The 27433-nt window shown below is 38.2% G+C and overlaps 1 protein-coding gene across 4 annotated transcripts in view; it reads right to left on the reverse strand.

The window, feature by feature from the left end:
- Positions 1-27433, reverse strand: part of LOC139473446 (innexin unc-9-like) — a 113372-nt gene that overhangs the window by 78951 nt on the left and 6988 nt on the right. For 2 of the 4 annotated variants that reach the window (XM_071256019.1, XM_071256024.1), the window contains exon 1: positions 6691-7351. The exons of 1 other annotated variant lie outside the window; for it this stretch is intronic. In XM_071256019.1, coding sequence (XP_071112120.1) covers positions 6691-6761 — 71 coding nt within the window. In that variant the 5' untranslated portion in view covers positions 6762-7351. Of the gene's footprint in view, positions 1-6690; positions 7352-15721; positions 15906-27433 lie in introns of those variants that run through there. One more of the 4 variants, XM_071256020.1, reaches the window with a different exon arrangement.

Here is a 27433-nt window from a genome sequence, read left to right on the forward strand (position 1 = left end):
ATGTGTCATTCTGTCGACCACATGACAACCACGGTGAATTTGAAGTCAACCACCATTGTAACTCTTTGTGTAAACGAGATAATAACCACATTGGGTTTGAACAATATCATAGTTTGAAGGGGTTTACTGTTCCCCTAAAAGAGACCTCACTATTGCATATAACAGCTTCGTGTTCGAGTTTAATGTATACAAACTTCAACCAAACATTTCCTTTATATCTTTTAAACTAACATGGAGAGACAAACTAGACATGTAACATAATCTATCGAAAAAACCCTAATTAAAACGAAAATATACAGAACCGCAAAAGAAACGTCACCATGGATAGGTATATGAGAAACTTATTTGTCCAAACACTCTAAACATACTTTGAAACATATTAAAAAGGTGAAACTTGGCAAAACTGATCATCAAGGTTGAAATTAAAGTATCAAATGTTCTTAAAGTGAAACACAACTCTAAGCCCTAAGAAAATGGCATCATATTGATGACTGCCGTGCAACGTCGATACATGGAATGGATGAGGCGGTTGATGAAGGCCATAGGCACACTCTGAGTAACGCCTGACGCAGTTCAGCTGCAGTTGTCGGCCTTGGTCGGACGTCTTTCATCCGTCTTTGAATCTCGTCCCACGGGTGCTCAGTGGGATTCAAAATGGGACTGAGGGCAGGTCACTGCATGGTTCTGATGCCATTCTGGAGGAAGTCTCTTGTTGCTCTCGCAGTGTGGGCACGGCCGTTATCATGCTGATACTCGTGGTTGCGGCGACGTGCCAAATTAGGTATGGCGTGTGGTCTCAGGACTTGATCAATATACCGAGCTGCTGTGACACCTTTGCCTCTCCAAGGACCGATGTTCAGGAAGACCACAGGGCCGACCCTCTGTGCAAGACCAATTCCACCCCATACCATGATGCTCGGACCACCCCACGAGTCTCTCTCAACAACACAAGCATCCGAATAACGTTCCCCGCGGCGTCGACAGACTCTCTCTCTGCAATTTGCTGTTATGATACAGTAACGGCTCTCGTCTGAGAAGAGGACTCTTCTCCACTGCTGGTGGCGCCAATGCTGGTGCTGTGTTGCCCACTGAAGACGGTCCCGGGGATGGCGTGGTGTCAGAATGGGTCCTCGGTGTGGCCTGTGACAGTGGAGGTGTCTGCTCGTCAATCGTCGACGCACGGTGTCTGCACTTATGTGTCGCTGGTGTGTTCCCGTGGTCTGTCGAGCAGATTCCGCAGCTTTGACAAAGCGATATTGAAGATGCTGTCGCACAATCTGACGATCCTGAAGTCAGGTGGTGACCCTTGGTCTTCCACTACGTGCTCGGTTATCTGTGGCCTGGTACCGTTGCTGGCGCCTGTATATGGTCCTTAAGTGGACTTGAAATGCATTGGCTACTTGGCGGGCGGTTTGTCCAGATTGCAATCGTCAAAGGGCGTGGTGTCGCTGATTTCTTGTCAATATTGGCATATGGTAGCAATTCAATAACGAATCGAAGTTATCCGATCTGGGTGGATTTTTACAGGGCAAGAAATGGGGGAACGCATATGCATTTCAATTTGCACGGAATTCACGTGCATTGGGTTACCATGGCCATTGCCATGATGCATTCGGGCGATCGGTTTTATTGTCATTTGCTTTTTTTCTTATCATCATATTTCATTTTTTCCAGAGAAGGGAATGTTAAATTTCAGAAACTTTGACAAAAATTACCCAGATATTTAAATGACAACTTTTCATGCAATGTTACTTGGGTGAGGTTTCTTTTGCGGTTCAGTTTATAATAAGTAAAGTACTGTAAAACAGCTGAAGGGAGAAGAAAAATCGTTTTTGAGATGTTGGCAAGTGTAACATTCGTCATTCATTCAAATGTGTTAGCGCAACACTTCATCAATGTGTTCACCTGACGTCTCTCATAAAATACACATGAACTGTATTATTGAATTATTTCATAATGGTTATTGGTTCAATCTATACTGATTTTTTTTTTCTACTTTTCACCCAATCGTGCTCATTTTGTCGTTGTCCATACTTTAGTAATCACGTCAAGTCGATTCTGTTGTAATCAACAGCCTGGGTTATATCTGGGCACATTAGATCCTTTCATCATGATGGAATAATATTCTTAGAACATGGACTTCGTGAACAAGCACGAACACACCGCCCACTTTCAGGCTGTAATAGAAATGTCACTGGTAGCACCATCTGTTACCGGTTCAATATGAAAGAAAGAAAGTCCATGATCTTTGATTGTTGCTTCCTATTTCCTCTGGAGAATTACCGTTCAATGTAATTAAAGAGTGCATCATTTAATGTCAGCTGCATTCCAAATAAGAAGGATGTTAACTGCTTTCTGTAACACAAATCTAGGCTTGTCTGATCTAGATTTGTTCCAAAACATTTCACAGTCAATATGGGTTACAGGTTATATTAAGACTAAGAAAGTAAATTTATCTGACAAAAGTCATCTCTTACTATATGTAGCTATATTAATGTCGTCTTTGATAGGCATTTAAAAGTTGGGAGAACATGAATACATGAAACTATATTTAAGGATGGCAACTTCTTTTATTCTCTGTATGAAGTTGGCCCGAAACGTTGTAAAAAGAATAAAAGAAGTTGCTATCCATAAAAAAGTGCCATGTATTCATATATCAATGAACTTTGGGAGGTAATGTTTAATAACTGATACACTATGCCTTTTTCATACGCTGGCTTAGATGTTTAGATATTAAGATGATAAAATTAATTTTACAGTTCAACCCTAAGTCTCTGGTCATATAACACTGTTTTATTCTTTGCGTTTAATTTGTCATTAAATGTTTATCAGCGATGGAATATGACACACACACAAATGAGTTTCGCTGAGAAAAGTCATTTGCATCTAAGCCCCATCTGACAACTTCAGGAACCATCTCTCACAAGCACACTCCGGCCGGGGATGTCCTAAACGGCCAATAATTCACCATTATTGGTATAGGCAAGTGATACCAGTCCATCCAAGAAAATGGTCCAGCATAAAAAAGGACTAGAAAGTATAGTGCATGGGTTTCATCTTGGGCTGCAAATCTGGGACCAAACTAGTCGTTAGAAGGAAAGGATCGTTCTTCAAGTCAATGAAGGCTTGGTTTTCTCACGACTCGTCCCGTTGATTAAGTCAAAATCGAATTTTTGTGCATGCAAGGGAAAGCCAGACTCTAGGAGGGATGTTGGATGCCTGCTTGCAAACGATTTTCATCAAGAGGGATGCACTATAGAGGCGTGTACATATGGGCGAGGAGTAAGACAGCAAATCCTTGAGACTTGATTTACCTTCGCAAAGAATGAAAAAAAACAGGAAACAAAAATAGAATTACAACATGTGCTCTGCCAATTTCCGCTATTATGGATAAAATCCATGCATCATACATGATATAGGTCCTGACTTGATAACATCAATCACATCTTTTGAAATTAGCATATGGATCACAAAATCAATACAAAACCAGCCACTGTAAAACTTAAGTTGCTGAGGAAAACCTCCAGATGGGGATCATTTTCATAAATCCTATGAACACAACTTGTACTTTGGGATTATATTGTAAAAAACAACAACTATCCATTTAAAGTTTAAGACCTTTTCAGTGTTTTTGAGATTCGTCAGAAACGATGTAGGGACACGGTGACAGACTGCAAGTACAAATATGCAACCAAAGACAAATGTATATATACAACTGCATGTTTGGACATAGTACATGTACATAATTCGTGTTGTTTCTGCAAGTGATATACTCCTGATCACAATGATTTTATATTTAATATATACTATGTAGTATCTAGTATTTACAAAATTACACCAAATCCACTGGTTACAGATTGGAGGGATCATAGCTATCCAAGAACAAAATACAAACTAAATCATACCAATTATACCATGGACCACAATTGAAAAAATAACCCCACGCAATTTAATTCATTCATTTATTGGTCATAGTAACTGGCAGATACATTGCATGCCCGTTTTGGTTTATGAACAAAGAAAATTAATGAACATCAAATTGACACAGGTGAAACAATGTACAGACTTTACTTCATAATTTAATCATCTGGTAAAGGGCACAAAACATTGCATGCATGTCTACCCAAACGATTTCACGGATCCAAACACACACTAATTAGTCACTTTAGGTACTCCGGGCATGGTAACATCAACCACCACTAAAATGAATGATAAATGATATATACCTATATTGTTGATAGCTGTTGATGTGCATATGCCACAAGAAATGCTGTGTATGGCGTACAGCAAGCATGAATATACCACCTTTGTGCATATATTCAAACTGTGTGGATGTCAGATAACGCCAAAGCCATATGAGTATATTAATTTGTTCATGATATGAAATCAAATCCAGTCATTATTTTTCCCCTTTTCGGACGAATAACGTTAAGTATATGAGTCCACATGATTTGTAGTAAATGGCAACTGGTTCAGCTTGTCACGTGACAAAGCGGAAGTGGAAGTGTTTTGTAAACAAACATTGCAAATGAATGCAAATCCCCTTGCAAACCAATTCAGTGTTTAATCCTTCCGAAATATTACTTTCCTGACAATTGGCTGGTGGGGGGTATTCCTACCGATCCTTGAATTTAAGCTCACTGTAAATCTTACGTCACTAAGCAGCTCAGTAAGACGTAAGAGATATGTTACCATTAACCTTTTAACACTTGCGACATTGATAAGTCGTAACATTCAATGGTTTAATGCTTAATTTTCTACTCATAATAGAAGCATGCTACTCCAAGTACTGAGGCATTCTACTCGATGTCTCATTAAGATTGATGTGTTTTGATATTGTAATAATAATTGTGACATGAAGCTCACAGCATTGTCTTGGGAATCAGCTCCCGGTGAGTTAAATCTGGTTCTCCATCATATGCGATCTGTGCTAAACCCCAACAAATGGTTATTTGTCAAGCCTGTCAAAATGAGTTAGATGAGACAGACATTGCCAGATCCGAATCAAAGCAACCGAAGACGATTTGGAAAAAGAAATCAACATTTTTCATGTTTTAATCTAATGGTTTGAAATGGATAATGTTATTGAAACTAACGGTAAGGTTACACTATATATATTATTTGGATATTTAATTGTCTCATGATCGTCGAAAACATAACATTAATGTAAAAATAAAGATGATCTGCAACACCTTAACGTTAAAAATGGAGTGCACCACAATAGCATGGGGTGAAATCAGTCAATATAAATCATGTACTAAAACATATTACTGAATGAAGTAGGCAAACTATACATGTATTAATATATACCTCGTCAGGATAGGTTTAACTGTTTGTACGTAACATCAGTATACAATAGACATCATAGTCTTTAAGTCTTAAAGCACAGGCTGTGTACAGTTTTTAAAAGAATAACTATTGGAAGAATTTAATCACATGTTCAGTGACGTGGAAGGAAATAAACATGGCGCTTTCTTCCCCTTATTTATTTTGCAAAGCCATAACAAGAAGAAAATTGAATTTAATCTGTGTCATTGTTGACATTGATAGGTAAACAAGCATATGTGTGTGGAACTACAATAGTCATAAAGTTGTACGCCCTGTTACTATGATGAAATCGCCGTTGTAGCCTACGGTTGAACAATCAAATTCGGGGTAGGGATAACCCATCATAAGAAAGTATAAAAGAAGTGGTCAGATGTAGAGGCCATCTCCTGAAGCAAAACGCCTCATTAAATATTTTGCAGCAAGTCCACAAAAGTTGCGTCCTTTGTGAAATTATTTATGTGGCATTGTCATTTGTCTCTTAAGGATGCCAACCGAGCGTTGCTAATTCCACAAGTCGGGATACACAAGATCGCTGCTGTTGCTACGAACAGAAAAGACACTTATCCGGTATGTTGATAATCGATGTGTTGGCCGGTGGTACTGTCTTAATTGGAGTACAGACTAATCAGTCTGGTACGGTCTTGCCATCTAAGCCCGATTCTTTAGATCGATCTATTCCATGTCATTTTGTTTTGAAGCAGTTGCCATAGACGCTACAGTGTTCGGCAAAAATTCAATTGTATGAGTCCAATAAGCCATGGTTGTGTCATATGAAAATAAAACTCGGTAGTAACTATTCAAGCAATGTACCCAAGCCATTTTACCGAAAGTTGTTTTTTGGCTTTGTACAATTATACTTCACATGACAGCACAGCATTCCCTTTGGTATCCAAGGCAACCTTGAGTCGACGCTAGCTCAAGGGCTAAACAAGATGGCGGCAATAGCATTCATGATACTACCTGACTCGAAATCCCATACAATAGATCAATATATTAGTTGAATGTCATATGTCCAGTGATGAGGAGACCCTAATCTGACCTGTACCATTGGAGTAACAACTTCTGCCCCGAGTGGTTCCCAGGCAGTAACTAATATTCACATGTAAACACACACATCATTGACGGTTAACAGGTGTTATGGGGTATATCTTAGTAAACACGGGGAAAGAATGTAAACAAAAAGGGTCAACTCACGTATCTGAAGTCAGGTCTCAAGATGCACGTTCATGCACGCACGCGATGCATGGACGAACCACGTGCATCCTACTTCAAAGCACACCGGTGAAAACACACACAAAAAGACACTGATAGTAAAACTCAAACTTCCAGAAAAGGAAAAATGTCCGAATCACGTTTACTTACTCAGAAAGATGATGCATATCAGAACCGAACCAGCGGTGTTTAACACTGCTTAATTTTGGAGCAATTTTCATCCAAATCCATTTAAAGTAATCCTTTCACAGCAAGTAGCAAGGTTAGTCGAAGTAATCCTGTACTGACTTTCCACGGCCCGCTCTCGGGCACATCTCAACTGCACACTCGCTTACGCTGTATTGATGCTGTCCGGTAAATAGTGAAACCTGAATGTGTCGTCTGCTTCAGCTTTGGCAGGCGGTTGTAAAACGAGCGTAAGCGTACACAAACCAATGGTATGGTATATCCATCTAGGACTCATTACCAAAAGACTGTTTTAATGAATTTATGTGCCGAAGCGACCTCATTTACATGTGTTAAGTTCGAAGCAAAGATTCTCGGAGCCAATAAAATCTTAGTTGGAAGAGTCCATGATTGTTACGTCACGCGCATCAGCCAACCTCATCAAATATTTGTAAGCTCACTCGTTTCAGAATGGACAAGCGTAGATCTCTCCTCCAAAGGCTTTGTCCCAGGCACACAATTAGATGCCAATACACTGAATGATTTTGAAGATTGCCGTCGGGGCCGAGGCATGTATCGATAAGGCCCGTGTGATAAAACAAAACAAGTATCGAGCGAGTTCTCTTGTAATCTAGGGGTTCCAGGTTCCCGGAGAAAGTCTTGCCTTTACAACCGAGCTGATTAACTTAATTTTCCTTGAAACGGACGATAGAAGCGCTCAACTGGTATAGAGACGGAGCAGGTACCGGGGAAGGTAAAACCAATCGATCGAAAATATTCATTCCAGGGCACCTATAAGTCCGGGACACTGGCTGTTTTTTCGCATAATCCAGCGACAAGGGGGTCGCTAGCAATCTATTGGTTGGGCGTTTAGAGCATAATATAACCAAAAAGCTTTCAGCGATTATTTTTCGCTACGCTTTCATTGCATAAGCTAATGAAGTCACAATGGGCTGACCCAGGCTGAATATATTTCTTTATATTTTCAATTGACTGTCCGCTTCCAATCCCACTCACGTTCAGGGTGACATTGGCGGTTTGTGCAGAGGTCCCAGTCTGGATTGTACCGGAGAAACAATTAGATTTTCTATCGTTGTTATGTCAAGTGTCGATGTGAGGTGCACTTATGGTTCCACGCCAGTCCAGTTGAACGTTTCGTTGTTATATGTACTCAAAAACTCTTCGACATTGATCAATATTAGATATTTGATTGTCCTTACCTCCCAGAAATTGTTTATCTTTTTCATAAAATAATAGATATATTATGATAAGAGGAGTATTTGGAAAGAGCTACTCCGATTAAAATGTAATTCACAAAATATATTTCTTCATTAATCTATTTTGAGTGGACAGCGAATTAAACTCCAACTGTAAGTGGGGAGAGAACCACTATAACATAAACGTGTTGGGATTACAAGCAACCACACCTTCAACATCAAAGTAATCTCTTCTCATTAAAATACCACCATTCATTTTCACAGCCACTGGAAAATAGTCGACAGAACAAAACCGGCTTTAGATAAAGCAACACGAAATCTTAGCGCCTTTGCATACCTACATATTCAAGAAATACGCATTCTGAATGGTAATTTAAACAAACGTATTGATCGGTTTTGAAAGTTGGGAATGTGTGAGGAAGAAACATCTACTCGCTGCTGTCAGGACCAGGCGTTAGAATATTGCTTCTCATGGGGCATGTGGAGGTTGGGGCTGTATGCAGTCATCGTGCTTATCTACCAAGTTGAATACATGATTGTATACTGTATATATTCTTTATCCTCTAAAGCAATGTTTTGTGTTGGCCGTTGTTCCAAATTTTGAAACTGAAACATAATTTTTTATATATGTATAATTGTTGTTCATTACAGTTACAATGCGGTGACACGTTGTGTCAATCACACCACAGTTTTACATTGTTCAAATGAATTTGAAGAATGTTTTCACACAAGAATTAAGAAGTGATAAATATCATTTACATCTGAGCCATCTGATTATAAAAAGATCAGTCCACGAAACCTATTAAAAATATGTACTAGTAACACTGAACAATTATTATTATTTTAACTCGTTAATAACGTATGTTAATGCTTGTTATCATTTGTTTTGCCTTTTTTATGTTGACTAGACCCCCCTACTGACTGGTCCCATGAACAACCCTGTTTAGAACGCGTTGAAGGAATTTGGCGTATTTATTCAAAGTGAAAATCAATGATCATTACAGGCAATGTTTCTTCTCAAGTCGAATCTTAAAATTACATGAAATTAATTCAATGTTCAAAATGCCCATATTCTCAGATATCGACGCTTTATTTCTATTTGTGGAATAAAGGTGTTTGAGCTGTGTACTTTGTTCGGTCTGAGAAAGCCACCACCTTTTGAATCCTGGTGTTCTATAAGACAAGAAAGTCATCTATTGAATCATGCGTCGTCGATTGTCGTCCTCACGTTCTGTGATAAATAGTATTGATGAAGGATTTATCTTCCAAGAAAACCTCCATGAAAGTCGATAATTTGTTTGAATTTCAAATTGCTGACTAACTAGATGACTGCGAGAATTGTGCAATAGACATTTCCATGCCACAGCAATAAAAATATGATCAGTGCCAGCCCGAAGGCATCAAACCCGATAAACAACAATCTATTTCATATCTGTCTCTTGCTATCGACAGTTCCCTTAGTGCATTGTGAGTAAAGTATTACTAATGAACAACAAACACCCATTGACTCATAATATTCTGTAGTGACGACTTGCCATTGTGATACGCCTTCGCGAGAACGGTGGACCTAGCTACAAGGACAGCCCTCGGAATGTGAAGACCAGCTTCGTCCAGTAACTATCGTCACACAACACATGACTTGTAAATTAACTACAATGACATGTGTTGTGCGTTTAAAAGTAGAAGGATGATTAACGTTTCGATTCCAGTATCAGACATGCTAGTTATGTCGTTGAAAGCCTCAACGTGAGGTGATCCTTATTGATAAACCATTAGCATAAACCATGTGGGGGTGAGACTAAACTGTCCAGCCTGTAGGATAGTGTCTGAAATATCCTCAGGGGCTTGGTTAGTCTACAGAGGAACATGTCACCGGCCAGTGGGGGTCAGTTTAACGTAAGACAACGATAGAACTTACTTCTTCAGAAATACCCTTCAAATCAGTTCGATTGAAACGAACCTCTCTATTGATAATAGCATCGAAAAACGATCGTCAGGGCTTCCATCGACCGACTTGCTTTAGTGAGAGAGAGTGATGTCTTTGAAATGCTCCATGGTCAAACTACATCCCACAAACGCAGCAATCCACTGAATTGAAACGTCCTATGTTCTAAAGGAACCTATCAAGGGAAGGCACTACTGGGCATAATTGCTGAGAAGATAAAGCTTCGCCTTTAGGACAAAATCTATTTCAACAGACAGTACACGTTGTAAGAGAGGTGGCATAGCTCCGAGATGGGACGTAAAGGGGCAACAAGGCACTTCTAAAGAACAAGCAGATCTTAGATCCGCCAGGACATCTCGATTACTGATAGACTTTGTATAAGTTATTTGGGTGTTTGTATTTGTCAACACATTCTTGTCGCTCTGAGCAAGTATGATCAGCGTCTACAGATCCCCAAACCCCTTATTATATGCCATTGTATAACGGTTTTTATAGTGTGGTCTTGGGGTATCGGAAAGAGCACGTCATTTCATTTTCCAGATTCACTCATTTGGAACAACAAGATAGATGAAAAAAGATACATGTAATTAGATCCTAATATCGACACAAGAAATTGTAATAAGTAAATCTGAGGCAAACCGTTTGTGCTGTCGGATTCGATGGTGCTAATGTTATCGGTTTCAAAAGAAATTCACGGGAGTCAAATAACACTTTTGTAAATGAAAATGGATTTGATACGTTTCGGTTGCGAGGAAAAATGAAAATGATGAAATAACGACGTCACCATGCACTTACGTCACACTAGGGATGACATCATATACATAAAATAACTGAGCCGCCTAGTTAGTATAATGTAGATACGTAACAAGTGGAGTTGTGATTTTTAAAATGTAGGATCAATGCTAACAGAAATTGTTGAAATTGTAAGCAATACAGTCTTCACATATGGTGTCTGGGAGAGTTTAATTTCATTCAGCAAGAATAGGTTTTCATTCGCTGATGATTCTAATCCCATTTAACCAAATTTTGCAACACACTCGCATTTGCTTAGCCATTTACCAAAATCTTAGCTTCAACATCTGGAAACGTAGCTTGTGGTGGTTTCAAAATTATCAGAACATGACTACATAAAGGGAAGCTGTGGAAACACGTAAGCCGATTTAGACATGGGATGATGGAATTATACCCCTTCATAGAATTACTCAGATCACAGGATAACAACAGAAAGCAACACGGGTCAGTCCGAATCGGTCATGATGTGTAATTAGCATTGATCATGTAGGCTGCACAATTGTCAATATGGAATGAGCACTATGTGGGCTGCTTCTGCTGCTGCTGCTGCCGCTGAAATCAGGTCATTTCCATCCCATGTGCATTGATGGATTCGGTGACAAGTCATAAACATCTAATGAAATATACACCGTTGTCACTTTATGGATATAGAAATGGCAAGTCACTCATATGATCAATGAAGACAGGCAAGTAATGGTCGGAATACACAAATCATTATTGATTCTTTATACCAACCTTACTGATTGCCAACACCATTACATTCGACATGGTCGAGTTCATCTAAAGACCCGATATACAGGCAGCAGATATCGGGGTGACATCACAATACGTGGGACATGTCTGTTAGCGTTAAAAGACCAAACTCCTGTGTTGTACCTTTTTTTCTGATGTAATGTTTAACTTGATATGAAACTAAGTAGAAAGGAAAGCCTTTTGGGGCGTAAGGCAAACTATATCCTATTCGACTCATAGATGGCATTAACGACCAAAGGTATAATCATGACATTCAGCATATCTCCTGGCAACGGTATCCCAAAGACCTATGGACGTAACTCATAGATGATATTTTGAATGTTATCGCAACGTCTGTAAAGTTTGACCGTTACAACTGCACTAATACATTCTCATTATTAAAGTGAATGATCAAAATTTGGTATAGGTAAAATACATCTGAGATCGAACCCTTATGCAGCCGAAATAAACTTAAGAAAATCGATTGAGTAGCCCCCAACGGAAGTAATATGAACGCACTGAAGGGAGACGTTGAAGGACAGAAGCACCCTGGCTGCCCTGGGCATGCGTACACAAATTGTGTCACTTCCCGGTAGAGATCTGGTGATGCGTGTACTTAGTATCCTTTTCCCCTATTAATGCATTTATATCTGGGACGGTCCTTTATGAAATGAGAATAAGAATCTATTTTGACCACATGTTGATGCATATTTCCAAAGAGTATTTATCTCATAACAGTTCTTTTATCTAATGCCGTAAAATGAAATTGGAGCTGTAGAGATGTCATTATGCTATTGCCCCACAGTCACACAATGTTACAGTTTGCGAAAAGAACACCTACAGCTGGAGGCTTGATGACGTAACAAGAACAGTTAATAACGTTAAATATTTATGTTAATCGTCTTGAAAATGCAAATATGTGCAGTTGATCTGATGAGGTTGGGATGACCTAGGTATACTATTCTTACCACCTCGTACCAAATTTGGGTCGGTATTGATTCAGCCGTACGTGTGATTAATACACTTTTAACGTCTCTAAAGCGCCTTGGTCTTTCTACAAAAACTTGCTTGGGGTTGGAAAAGAATATCATTGATATACATGGGATAAGTCTACCAGCGTCATAGTTTCAGTACAGAAAGTTCGGATTTGGGATGATAAAATATTTTCGCTGGGGTTGGTGTCAAACAGCACAATTGATCATTTCCCCCACTCAGAAAGCAACATCGATTTACAGTGTTGCTAATAAAAGTAATCGGCATAGAGGCTTGACTGATCAGAGATGTGTTAATGTATCTTCCAGTGACCCCTCAAGAAAACGGACTTGAGCAATTTGGAAAATATTACCCACTGCTGGAGCTTGTGTCAAACAAAAGCAACATGATTTGTCCATTGGGGGTTGAGTTCAAATTTTGAGTTATATTTTCCTTTTATGTTTATAATGGGTTAGCGAAATTGCCGTTTACAGACAAACTGTGGTGATATATATAATTGATTGATAACCTCACTTTAAGGGAAGAAAGTCTGAAAAACTTCTTAACTGCAAGATCAAAATGTTATTAAAGAATCATACATGCTTTGTTTGTATTTTATAATAAAATATCGTCAATATCGTGGTGTTTAAACATGACGGCTGTATGTAGATTATTATTACACAACGGGTACATTGAAAGTTGACCCCACCCCCACCCCAATTTATAACCAACTTTCACTGGAGCTGATGTTAAACGTCAGTCACTGGCTCTTCAGAAGAGCGCATCATCCGTGGGGTATTTAAATGCAACAATGAACATACCATCATGATCATATCATCAAAGATGATCATACAGGTTTACTGTCCAAATCAGTTGCAAAAGCTGCATATTTAATTAAATATAGACTCCAGCCAACAGAAACCATGGCCATGATGGGATTTCTGCACAAGATGACAATGACAAGAATCCATTTTTTATTCTTCAATTTGAAAAGAGCATTGTCTTTGACTCGAAGATCAAATGAAATATCTATGTGACAAAACGATTTCTGCAAACGTCACTTCTCTGAATCTTTGGACATGATGGCTGCGTATAGGGATGCCTAAGTGAGGAAATTGCTACGCTTGAAGCTGTTGAAAATAGAATGGAACAAGGTGGAAAACGTCCAATTTCTGTTATATTCAATTTCCGAGCCAACCATTTTTTATTTAATTAATTTCCGCCGAGCAAACCGGGTGGTGCTGGGCATAAATGCCAATATCAATTCTGGCCACCTCGTTAATACTATAGCGAGATATCGCAACTCCGTTGGCACGTGACCAAGTAGTCCGATTTATGGCAGTACTGGATGTCGAAATATTATCGGGAAACATATTATTTCAACCAAAATGCATACACCCTGCAGGATTTGGTCAGCTGTAGCCATATGATACAACTAGAAAATGTACAGGATGAGGTCATATTGACTGCCTCAAGGGACAGCATTGATTCAGTTGGCTCTTTGACCCACTCAAAGTATACGAATCGGCTATCCCACGGATTGTAATTGATGATTATGACACTAAAGCAAAACACGAGATGACGGGCGATCCATTTCCTGGCAATATGACCTTCATTTCATAATGGAATGAGTGTGGATTTGTGCTTCTGAAAGAACAATGGCAGAAGAAAGTATACCAGCGTTTGACACATAATATCTTAATGTCCTTCCCTCTTATTGCAAATAACATGATGGTAGGTCACTTTTATTTTGGAAAGATACATTTCAAGGTTTATATTTTTCTGTTACATCGTATTTAATTTTAATCCCGGTAAAGTCGATATGACGTAACATATGGAAGCTTTGGAGACATTGAATACAGTAAAACAGTCATGGCAAAGTCACGGTGTTGCACTGGTAGAACATTGATTAATGTTTCGAACTACGGCCAGCTCGAGCTAATTCGAATTAATTTGCATTTCAAAATTTTAAAGATGGAATGGTATGTGACACAAATTAATGACTAAATTAATGACAAAATCCAATTTCATTGGTGCAATGTTCAGATTTTGTATTTTCGTATGATGGTTTAGTGTCTCTATTGGATATAATTCTGATAAGACATTAAACGTTTGTCGTACAGTTCGTAATTTGTACTCGTCGTAAATATGGTATGCACCTTTCTGTTACGTTTGATCATATCTGATATAAAATGTACTATCTGTGATAAGCATCTTTTGTAAGGTGATTATTTGCACCAGGTTTGGTCCCAAGAAGCATATTATATTTACACAATGGATTACATTCATGAAGTTATACGTCGTCTTCACTAGTCAATTCCATTTTGATATGGACTGCTCTTATCCATGTGTGCTGCGTTGTTATATAGCCTCATATGAGGCTTCAGTGTACCCACACACGTACACTGTATATTTATATGAATTGCTAATACAGCATTAGCAGTGTTGTAACAAACACGCACGGGTGCAGCATACATCCCATTCGTGTTGCACTATTTCTTTCTGTGTGCATTATGGTACAGTATTTGAGTATATGAGCTTCTGTTGCCTCTGGTGAATATAATTGAAAATGGATGATAAAAATCTAAATATATTGTAAATCGGTTAAGCCATTATATAAAACATATTGGTGTTGACAAATGTCTATATAGATATTCAGTAGTTAAAAGATTTGCGAAAGCAGTAAAACCTTCAAAAAGAAACGAAACCATTATTGTATATACATAAAAGTGACACAAATCATTTCCATCATCATCAGAAATCTCTATTAATAGCATTTGAATCATTATAAAGTGGAAATGACACCAGCTGCTCGCGAAAAAATGTGTGTATCCTATCTCACCGGTGACAGCCGTCACAAACACATGCAAAGGGATGTCAAGTGTTCACTTGAAAAATCCACGGGAACATATGGTACAAGACAAACAAGACAATTGCAACGAATATTTGTGTTACCGGTGCGTCAAATTTGGAAATGACCTTCACATGGAAAAGTGAATTATTGATTTCTAACTCCAATTCACATGTGAGTTATTGATTTGAACTTGCTACTATATCGTACTATGTGTCAGTTAAAAATTCCCTCTAAACATCTTCAATATGGCTGCTTCCTCTTGAGCACGTCTAATTGCATATTTCGGCTGGCAATGTGCCGAAGTGTTATTGCGATTAGATCATATTCAGGTCAACATAAAAGTGTTGCCAGATAAGCATCAACAGATTTTGCATGCATGTACTACACCAATATTGTGAAATAACAAAAACCCAGTGCATTGCTATTCTCTAAAACAAAGGGTCATACTCATGCGCCGGAAGTTTGCTTTATGATATTATGTGTGGAAGAATTCACAATACGAACCCATCTATCCTGTTCGATAGTGTACTATCCTCCCCTTTTAGTCCCCTTGGCATTCTAGGAAGACCCCGTAATGTTCCTGTGCGGACGATGGACGGGGGTACGTGTCACCATGACGTCTCACCAGGAAACCAGCTTAGTCCACACGCATAAATTCTCATACTTTCAGCGATGGCATATTTGCTTACAAAACCAGTGATAAATTCAGTATTAAAACTACACGAACATAGAGCTCAAAGGAGCGAGGTAATTATATTCATAATTCTGACAAATGATATAAACGGGACATCGAGCCGGTAGTGGCAAAACCCCTTGGGGACGATGTTTCTCCCAGCATGGGAGTGGTTTGGATTCAATATGAGTAATGTTGGTAGAAAAGAGCAAATGGGAGAGTGGATACTGGCAATTTGTTTTCCTTGGGTATACAGGGAATTCATTTTACACTCGAAATGTTAAAACGTAAAATCGTGTGATCTGGGAGAGTTGGGTCTTAGGGTAACGGTATGAAAGTCGACCATTTCAAACATTAGAATGTATGACTGCTGTTTTGTAATAACCTCCATACATCATGCGTTCACCGTTGCTATAGAGATGGGTCTTTTTAATGCACATGGGAGAAGGAATTTCATCTGCTGTTGAAAGTGTTTTGAATATTGATCAGTATATTCTTTAGTCGTAACTTCTCTTTGCTCAAGTGCCAACAAGTGTATTTCATTTCCAAAAATATGAAATATTTATATCTTTATGGAAATTGTGTTACATTTTAAAGCATTTGGGACCCTTTGTTGAATACATATTGCGGCGACTTTGGGATCGGTTTATGGAATTAGAACAGACAGAGACCCATCAACTGTAGGATATTATGGTGAGTAAATGATATATTTGATGTAAAATCATATATGCGATTTTGGAAGATATGATTTGTCCCTTAATTTCCTTACCATGTAAAGGGGCCGCTGTGAATCTAATTCATAAGAAGTGGCATCAACGTTTCTTTCTGCTAAAATTGAATACAACAATAATATTTACACAGTGCTTACACGTTCCAAAAAGATGTTGATTTACACTATAACGATTTCACAAAATTTACATTTTAAAGACACATTCGATTTCAGACGGAACTGAAACAATGAATACGCAAAAATAAGAAAATGCCCCAGTCAGATCAACGTATCTCTTGTTAACATCTCAGATGTAAAATAAGGAATAAAAAACCAATAACCTTTAACAACTGCTTCCACATATGTATCGATTGAATAATGTTGGGTTTCCCAGGATGGGAGTTACTAATTATGTAGCTGACGCAACGCACTAGACGTACTTATGCTTGGATGCCAGTTTCATGAAGGAACAGTCTGGCTGATATTTTATGCAATAAGTCGTTACAAATTTGTTGGAGAATATTATGAGACAAGAAGTGTTACAAGAACCAAATTATCCTCAGATATGAGTAAAATATGCGATGCTCATTGATCTATCAATTCACGTATTGACATGTATTTACTCTTATCAATCCCTCTAAGTTACACTGAGAAACAGACCATCAATTATGACTATTGCTACAAACTAATCACTCAGGTCAGCAATATAATGTATTTCATACAAAAAGATATGATTAGTTTCAATAAAGAAACTATTACCACAGAAGACAATACATGTAATGTAGACTACTCGGTCATAGACAGTGCTATCTACAAAGCTGCAATAGGAGTTTCAGTGTAGACACCAACTAATATCATTATTGCTAACAAAGCGCTTACATGCACATAAACATAAATAAATCACATGCAGAACAGTGTCTTGTCACAATGAGTACTTACATATCTTTTCATATCTTCATGAACGTTCTAAGGTAAACCCCCTCCAGCAGTTAAAATGTAATTCCATAGCTATCATACCAACATCGCTCTTACAGGTCCATATGGCTCCCAATTCCTGGCAATCGTACCAATTGAGAGACACATAATAGTTCATCAAACGTACAGTCGGGCCTAATTTGCCAAACATGGACTGGGTTTGCCCTTAAGGAATTCACAAATGCTTCAATTCTCAGATGCCTTGTTGCAAAGGTCTCTGGAAGCATGAAATTCCACCGTGCTAGGTTACTCTGCTGACCAACGATTACATCTTATTTACATTAATATTAGCATTGCGTCGTTCATTACAGTCCGCCCTGCCATTGTGTGATTAAAAGCAGAGCAGCAATTGGAGTCAAAGACATGCCGTTTCTAATCTTATCGAAACATTGCACCATCGACCTGACAGCTTTATTTCTCTTAACCCCCGATCGCTCGAAATGAAAATATAACACACCTGAGAAACTTTGTCTTTGCCGGCCACCTGTTAATGTTTTCTTACGGGAATACAGGTGTTTCTCTTGCCTCGATTCCTGATAAGTGAGCTTAGATGGCAACAACGTGGTTATTTGATAACATGTCAATGCAGACACGGAAATTAAAACGGATATCAAAATATTTAAACACGTGTACATTCTTTGTACTCAAAGGTCGAGACAAGTAGTTTGTCGTGAATGTAGAATGATCCATTAATTTCACTTGACAGTGTTTGCTCATTGGTTCTATAGCCTCCTCAAGTGGACATATGTTTTTAGATTGAATATTTACCGTATTAATATCAACGCGTGTGTCTGATGCTTTAAAGAACAATTATAGTGTATACTGCTCAATCTCTTGTTGAACTGCACGAAAGCTAATCTGGTGTTTTAACTTCATTTGCTTGTTGAAGGGAAACATCGGGCATACAGGGAAAATCATTTGATCAAATTTCTTCTTTAGAGTTGGGTGAATTGTGTGCTGTCAACAGTCAGCACTACTTCAGTTTCTCACAACGGCTTGTAAATAATCGAGCCTGGAACAGTGGTTGATATTGCGCGCTTTGGGGTACGATGTCATACGAATCAACCAAGTCCCTATGCCTGTCCATCCGATCCTTTAAAGTTGATTCTTACGGAGGCAGTACGTTATTTGGAACCAGTTCTATCCTCGACTCCCCACTGGTCCTGCTCAAAAGAGACAAGGTAACATAAAGTGAATCCATGATCTCGACATTTGTCATATATAACTTAACATTGTAGAAATTGCTATTATGGCCATTATGCTATGATCATTTGTGCTCATTCTCACAAGGTATCCCCCAAAATGGGCGGGGTACTCGTGTTTATTGACATCTTAGAAAAGCGATAGTCACTGATGGTCATTTTGAAAGTGTTTTCTACCCTTACAAAAAGATGGATAGACAAGGTCCTCAGATTATGAAACATTCAACTCTGGGAGTCGTGGGAGTCATTATGCAGTATATGCAGCATGAATAGTATTACAGTAACAGTAATGGAACCACATTTCCATGTTTATTAACCATAACAATTACCATAGGTAATTATTACGAGATGCCACCAGTGTAGTCTATTTTCGGTAGGCATTAACTGCTATAATGCTAGATGATGAATATTGAAATTGTTCATTATGCCTGAATGGCGGTTACATAAATAGCCGTACAGGATTGGACTGGGTCTTTATGAATAATAAGCAAATTTGGTTATACGAGCTTAAGAGATACATGCTGCACACATATTTGTTTGTTGTGTAACAATACTGTTCAGCAATATTCCAGCTAAATGGCGGAAATATATGCATAATCGAGTCTGGACCAGACAGTCAAGTGATTGACAACATGAATAATTGTTGTAAGATGACATGCAATCAAACAAGTCATCGATCCTGACCACCCGTTCATTTAGTCGCAGAGGTTTCTTTGGACCAAAACCTTCATTTGCATTTATTCTAATACCCTAGGCAATGAAAACAAGATATTCGTAAAACTACATCCATGTCTCTTTGCTTCTCATTTCCGGTTTTAGTTTTAAAATGTTGATACAATAATTATGCTTTCCCAGATTGAAACGCCGTTCGTTAATCCTTTGTTGCTGCGAAGAACGCACTGTTTAGGTTTGACGAAAAACTTTGCAACTATTCGTAGATTCGGACAAATGATTGTTTTCTTTCCGTAATATATAAACCATTTATGAGGGCTTGGATATAATTGAAGTTATGTACAATCACATCTTCAGCTTTAGTGGAAAGATCGTTATTATTTTTCTTTAAACTATTCCATATATATCTTTAAAGTTGGATTGTAATTACTGTACTTGTGTGAGTGAGTTAACCATTCTACAAAGAAAAAACCCCATCTGGTTTGTGTATCCATCCGGATCTAAAATGTGATGTATGTTTCTGATAATAGTGAATATTCAATTACATTTTAAATCTAACAGCAGATATGGTTGGTATAACGGTACCTTGAAATGAAGGGGAAAAAGGAGTACCAATATACAAATGGTATAGAGAAATAAAAAGTTTGTTATTTTAATTCACCGGCTTATTTCGATGAACACCCAGAGGCTGTATCTCGGTAGTTGTAGCCGGGCAATTCTCAGCTGTAGCCTGGCAATACACAGTTGAACAACTGTGATGGGAAATTGTTCCCTGGACTCAGTTAGTTTCCGGAAGAAAATCACATTCGTTTGTCTGCATGTTGTCTTTGGTATCGACCAACGTGTAAATATTCCAGTAGAATAAGAAAACACGTTGTTTTGAAATCCTATACTGGCGTGTTACGTGTAAAGGGAATTTGTTTTCTACATGCGTCATGACTAAGTGAGTGAGTGGGTATGGTTTTTCGACGTTTTTAGCACTATTCCAGCAATATATTTCAATATATTGTATTCATGAGGTGAATCGAACCCGGGTCTTCGTCGCGACGAGCAAACTCTTTAACCACTAGGATACCTAACCGTCCCGAATCATAACTGAAGCCAGTGGAAAAATGATAACTGAACAAAGAGAACGTATTTCTAATATAACATATACGTGTCATCCGTTGTATTTGAGGTTAAAATCCCATATAAAAGTAACCATGTCCATCATTGTATAAGAACCGGCCTTTTTGTATTTAATGGAATACGAATTTGGGTTCCAAGGTTGTGCTGCTCTATCAATTTGTCATCTATAGTATATATAATAAATTGTATTACTCCAATATAATTACTTCTATTCTGTTACTTACAGTGACACCAGATGTTCACGGTGGGACCAACATGGCTGCCAAACCGGTTGTTAGCAACAATCGTAAGTTAGGGTCTTATGGATGTCCTATAAAATCCGGAAAATTAACAAAAAGAACTTTGAAGGCGATATCTTGGGACAGGATGAAAAGTATATGTGGTCATCTGCCATAAATATTGATAAGTGTCTGAATATCTGGGAGACTATTATTCCGGCCAACACAGGTGGCAGACATTCTACAAAATCAAACCAGACACTGCAATTCTATAGAGAATTGATGGTAGAGAACGTGAACTTCACATGACGCCATGAGTGAGAACATCACAGCGCAGGCGTAGAATGCCATTCCATCATGATAGGCCGTGCCGTCTTCCTGTGTGGAAGACCATTCATAACGTCATGTGGTTGGAAGTTGTCCAGAGAATTGTTGTGGTACGCGTACACCTGTTCCTCCCTGACTGTGATGGGTATGTCATCACTTAATACCTCTCTTACAATATTATTGTTGCCTATTTGGTATTTTCACATAATTAATACAGAGAAGAGTTTCTGAATTATGTTAATAAAACGACTATGCACCTATGCATCAGAGCACATGAAGGCACATATGTGAAAATACAAAATGTCATAAAAAGTAACTGTAATTAACAACATAAAGAGCTGTTGAAGTATTGCCGTGTCTCCCAGGCAAGAAGGGGAACAGTGTTCAATATGACCCATATTCTGTGCATTTGACGGCCACAAAGGGGAACTAGGCCTCTTGTTTCTGACGTCCGGTTTCTGACGGAAGTTGACGAATGGGCGCGAACATAACAACACCTGAAACGCACAATACTGCTCCCTGGCGACAGAGAAGAATCGATAGAATTAACAAGTGAAGAACGGGTATTCGCGGGGTCAATCGAGTTTATTTTGCATACATAAGGAATGCATTATTAATCTCATAAATAGTATCGATTGACCCTAATTGTATTTAGATACAAGACCAATGTAGAGAGAATATCAAGAAACAGTCTGTAGTGTATGCCGTCAACGTGTTTGTACATGTACATATGTTACTCGTGGGAGTTATATCTTAACTCTTGATGTTTATGAAAAGAGGAAGTTGTGGAATCAAAGTATTTTACACGAGGAAAGGAGGAATCATAAGAAAACGTGGACTGTTTCTTTGACGTTTAGGACTGTAGGGGTTTGTGCCGGCAACTGGTGACTGCCTGTTTCCTCATGACCTTCACCTGTGATAGATGGTACCGGTAGAGCAGGCTCAACGGGACAAGTTACAGAACACCTGATGTCAATAGTTTTGGCCTTTGTTGAACTACTGCTTCTTTCATCTTTACTCGACTATTACACGTTAGAATATATAGTTAATAAATATCATTTTAAGGGTTATTTGTTATCAATGTTTTGAAAAATCAATTAATTTAATCAAGTTTCAGCATTGCCAATTCATATTTTTAGAAGTTGGAGACGAAACTGACATCGTTACAGAAACAAAAATACGGACACTTCATCTATAATGTAATATATTTACATCACTATTATCATGCAGAACATAGATTATATAATGCATGAGTCAAGGGTAGAAATTGAAATCAAAAGTCCGGTAGTATGGACAATTAGGAAGATAATCAAGGACTGCATTCCTCTATCACATGCAAATACAACGAATTGATCTTGTATGACAACAATATGATGCATGGGAAGTCATGAGGATAACCACTTATGCCTGAAATAGACGACCAGAGCGTTCCAGAATCATAACTCGTTATATCACACAAATCATGGATAACCCTTATCAAATATTGGCACATTTTGGGCAGTTTCAGTAAAGCGGCTCAGAAATTGAAAGTATTGATTGCATGCAGCAAATCAAACAAATGAAATATTATACAATAAACGCGCAACTTGAATTAAGTTAATCCCTGTTTGAATTATGATACTATAATGAATATAATGATTGAAGAGAAAATACACATTGAAGTCTCTCGCTGGAGAGAACATTTTGCCATGAGCTACGGGCTGCTCTGTTCTAAAAGTCAGTCTACTGGTAGAAAAATGTGCATCTAAATTGTCGGTACTTAAGCGGTCAAATTGTATATTATCACGTTGAACGATCTGCTGTATGGGTGATATTGTCCATGCTTGTCAACTAAATCAGAATCCGTATAGTTTTGTATCGGTCATTAAAAGACACAATTACTTTTTCTATACATTTAGGGCAAAATAGTTTTTTCACTAGTCGCATACTGGGAATTTAATAATGGGAAATAGACGGGATGTGGTTCTGCATTGAGGCACTACCGCTATTATTAAGGTCAGCTCTGTTTGGAGTACTGAAGTACCACTGAAGCAGAGCCACGTGCCGTATCGTTTCATTACAGACTACATAAGCGTTTTATTACATGGAGTTAGTGAAATTATTGCAGAGTTTTAAGTAGTAATTACCTTCATCATGCATACAGCAGTAAAAATCTAAACAAATCATCTATTTCCATACATGATTGAAAGAATAACATGAAAAGTATCACGTGACACGTGTCATTTTACTATTTGTTTGATATCTATGTATGGTGACATACAGGTTCTTCATACACTGTTTATATAATTGAACATCTTGCATTAGTCTTGTATTAGTCTTTCATGGCGTTAAAACGAACTAACTAGTTAACACACTCTTTCCAAAGTATTTTGTGTCTCAACCAATAAGATGCATAGTGCTTCCACAGTTCCCACATGAACCACACATATGAAGGTGTACAATATCTTCACTTTTAAGGACATGCTTAACATTTCCTGGAAACTAACCATCTTCATCTTCGTCTTCAGCAACAGTATGGGCAAGGAAAGGCCCTAATGAAGGCTAAAGTCATTAGTTTATCCCTTTAATAAAAACTATCTCATACCAGGTTTAAACTCAGTATTCATTGCCAGCCCATCAATACCCTCTCCACAACGTCCTCCCTAAGCACATCAAACACAGGGTTCTAGTCGTGTTCTCATGGTTGGTCTAAGCAAGATAGATAGCGTTTTAAGGGCGGCTGGTTTGTCGTGCTTAATCACTGCCCGATCCTCTCCTCAATTGTCAACTGTAGACCGTCATCAGACAGACAGGGGACCATTACACCCTTACCTTAACGGTCGCCTACATCTATCAAGTTAAGATCGATGTTTGAACAAGGTCCTTGAATACTGTTAGAAGCTTCTTAAATTTTAGACGAGATGTGTATCGGTATGAAGCTGCGTCAAGCAACCTTTGAAGGTTTCATTTTACATAAAAAACACTCATTTTATATTCTTGTATATTTACATTATGTATTTCAATTTCTATTTGGATAACTTATGAAGTGATGAAATAATGTGTTTTCCCGTTAAATCATGTATGCTACATCAGCTTAATTAATGTGGAAGAAAAGCCTTAAGTGGCGTGGGCTGACCAATGATTGGCTGGGTTGGATGTTACCACCTTTTTAGCAACATACCAGCCATATCACGACAGGCTGACCATGAGTCATTATCAAGTCGAACATGTCCTGGCAGTTGAGGGTATGGACCATCTGTTTACTATATTAACCGCGTTGTTTTAGATTATGATCAATGAAAAGGTTCTTCCTGCAGCTTTGATTGCAACAAGACTTTTTATTCCAGATCTACCAGTGGCGTTTAGACAATGGCAGCTGTAACCGATTGCTGTGTAGGTACACTTCGAAAATGTTCAGTATGTTATGTTCGGTCAAAGATGTTTTTCAGTTATGAAAAGAAGAATCATACAGCAAATCATGCGCATTAATATATTTATCTAGTGTCAAAACACATGCCGATATTATCGTCTCTGACATACAGCGCAACCACATCCTTCCAGGTATCCTTTCTTCCACCGAATCGTTAGGTTTTTAAAACTGAACATCCTATTGTAACGGAACAAAATTGAAATGAAAAACATGTAATCGAATTTGGTTTATTTAGTTGCAGGCATTTTTGAGGATATGAACCTTTAAACTCTTTACTACATATCAAATTAGATTTGTCTATGGTTACTCTTGCTTGTGATAGACTAATGACATTATGGAGACTATTATATCAAGTACATAAAATTATAACTTCAGACTCATTTAATTGTAAGATAAATATGAAGCTTGATTCCTAAACATCTTCTACCCACTGCAGATACCGAATGGAGGTTCTAGTTGTCGTATACCTGATTCGAGACTGACTCTGGTCTCTCCTTCAGACATTTGGACAAGTCGATGGATTACCAGGCCAGTCCGATATTCCTTGATTGACGACAATCAAGGAACTTATTCCGAGTCTTCATACCTCGTTTAGGACCCTCAGCTCTCAAGATTATCTTGTTGACATAGCAGTACGTAATTCAAAGCAGTTATCATAGTTCTTGCACAGTTGGTTGAAGAGTAGTAGTGGAAAAGCGAGCAAAACCAATTGGAATGTAAGTTATAAAAGTTAAAAGGATCTTAATGGAAACGAAATCTTCTTGGCGTAGAAGCCAAATAAAATCGATCAAAGCAAATGTGCAAACGTGCACTTGACACTTAAATTACTCCTATCTAACGCTTAGCTGCCGTTTTCGATTTTCTGGACTCAATTTCAAATTGGTAGCTGCATTTCCCTTTTTGACCAACTTTTAAAACCTTAGAGAACTGTCACAACATCTGGAATGCAGTATCATTTCAGTTTGGTTCATGAAGCAGATATAATGTTTTGCGATTGTAGTGATGGGTGTCATCAAGATTTAAGTCAGACATATATATTTGGACGCCAAAATGGAAATATTGGAGTTATCTACAGAAAAGCATTGATAAGAATACCGAGAAAAAGCGCGCGATGAATGAAATTTGGCCACTACCGTTCACTAAAGCTGCATCTGTGTAAAGAAAAATCGTTAAACTGTCAAAAATGAGCTATCAGGCTTAAATAGCAGTACGCCGTTTTATTTAACTTGAATCTTTATTTCTTATATGGCACATAAGGGATATTCGGATATTCAGATGAAAGTTGCATATGTAATTGCACGACAAAAGACATCCACTTTGTGTCAATTTCTGATAAATTACAGCAATCTGGAGAGTATTTGTACAAGAAACTGAAACGTCACTCTTAGCTGCCCGTATTGACTTTCAAAACATCCCTGTAATAAACGAACGCCGACTTCATTTGAATTTCAGATATAGAACAATATGTTAACCAGCTTGACAGTATAAACTAGACGGAAAACCGAAAACAATCAAACGGGGGTTATTTGTCTATTTTATTACCCATTAAACACATATTAGGCACTATGTCTGGCGGTGCGAAGGTCTCTTATCATAACGTCAACGTCAAAGGGAAGCCTTGATTGCAGAGACTGAATTAATTTATTTGCATCATGTTGCCTTTAACAGATTACAACCCATCGGCCTGGCCAGGTGATTGTGACAACGTTAATCGAACCGTTTACTTGGCCTGTGAAACCCATATAATTGCAAACGGTATTTTAAAGAAGTATCATCATTCAATGCACTTTAATAAAAAAAAGTACTTATTTCATAGATTGATGGTTGGTTAAACACAGTCATGACAAGATAATGAAAACATGAATTATTTAAATCTATTTTATAGTTAATGTTGTCGAGATGTTTCACTGTTTGCTTTGAACTCTCAGAAAAAGTTTGAATTTTGCTAAAGCTTGGCATAGAAAATACTGCATTAATTAAGACGATCGAAAGATCTCTTCCGGGGTTCCCTTAACCGCAGGGCAATACGTTTTGTTTTTCACTTCTTAAAGGGAATATCATTTGCAATCTTTTCTGTGGGAAATGAAAAAAATGTAATTGATTATTGTGCCCAAAAGCAAAGTCAAGAGTATTCAATTACAGTTCAGCCATGCTTCATGGACGTGTGATTGTCGTTCTTACTTCGTTTTGCTACCTGCATCCAACATGTGTTAAAGATTAAATTGACAAATAACGGTGAAGTTCAGATCGTTCAAAACGTTCAGATTACATTTACATATAAAGCTTTCACACTGTGTAGAAACAAAACCTTAGGAGGTCTGGATTGCCAAGGGCAGCTTTTGATGCACAGTTGCACCTCTTTAGCAATCATGTAAGTATTTTCGTGAACCTTCAGTGACCAAAAACGTTTCATGTACCTTAACAATTTAAACTAATAGAAATTATTTTCCAAATGAGTATCTAATTATGTAATAATGTTTATTTCAACTCGGAATATTTACATCTGGTATCATTTCACAAATGTTGGGATACAATGTAGTTCATGATACAATATGTTTAAAAGACTTGTACATCTCATCAACAGATTCCACGCAAACAGCACCCCCCTCCCCTCCCCCCAACACACACACACGGAGCCCAACATACGTGAAGCATGTGGGAACGTTGGTGTGGCGATGGTTTAATTGTTTCACCAGCAGCTCCTTGCTGAGGCCAGGACTCGGAGGTCCAGACTTCATATTTCCGAGCTTCCACTTATTGAAGGAAAACTACACGGTGCGCCGATATGTAAACACTAAGACAGTGTTATCTCATTAATCAAGTGTGTTTGCCCACCTAGCTTATTTTGCCAACAGCATGTGTGATTTGCTGCATAGTGGAGACCTGTGTTCTGATTGGTTTGG

This window comes from Haliotis cracherodii, unplaced genomic scaffold (genome assembly GCF_022045235.1).
Source record: "Haliotis cracherodii isolate W230 unplaced genomic scaffold, xgHalCrac1.p SCAF_29, whole genome shotgun sequence".
NCBI classification, from domain to species: Eukaryota; Metazoa; Mollusca; class Gastropoda; order Lepetellida; family Haliotidae; genus Haliotis; species Haliotis cracherodii.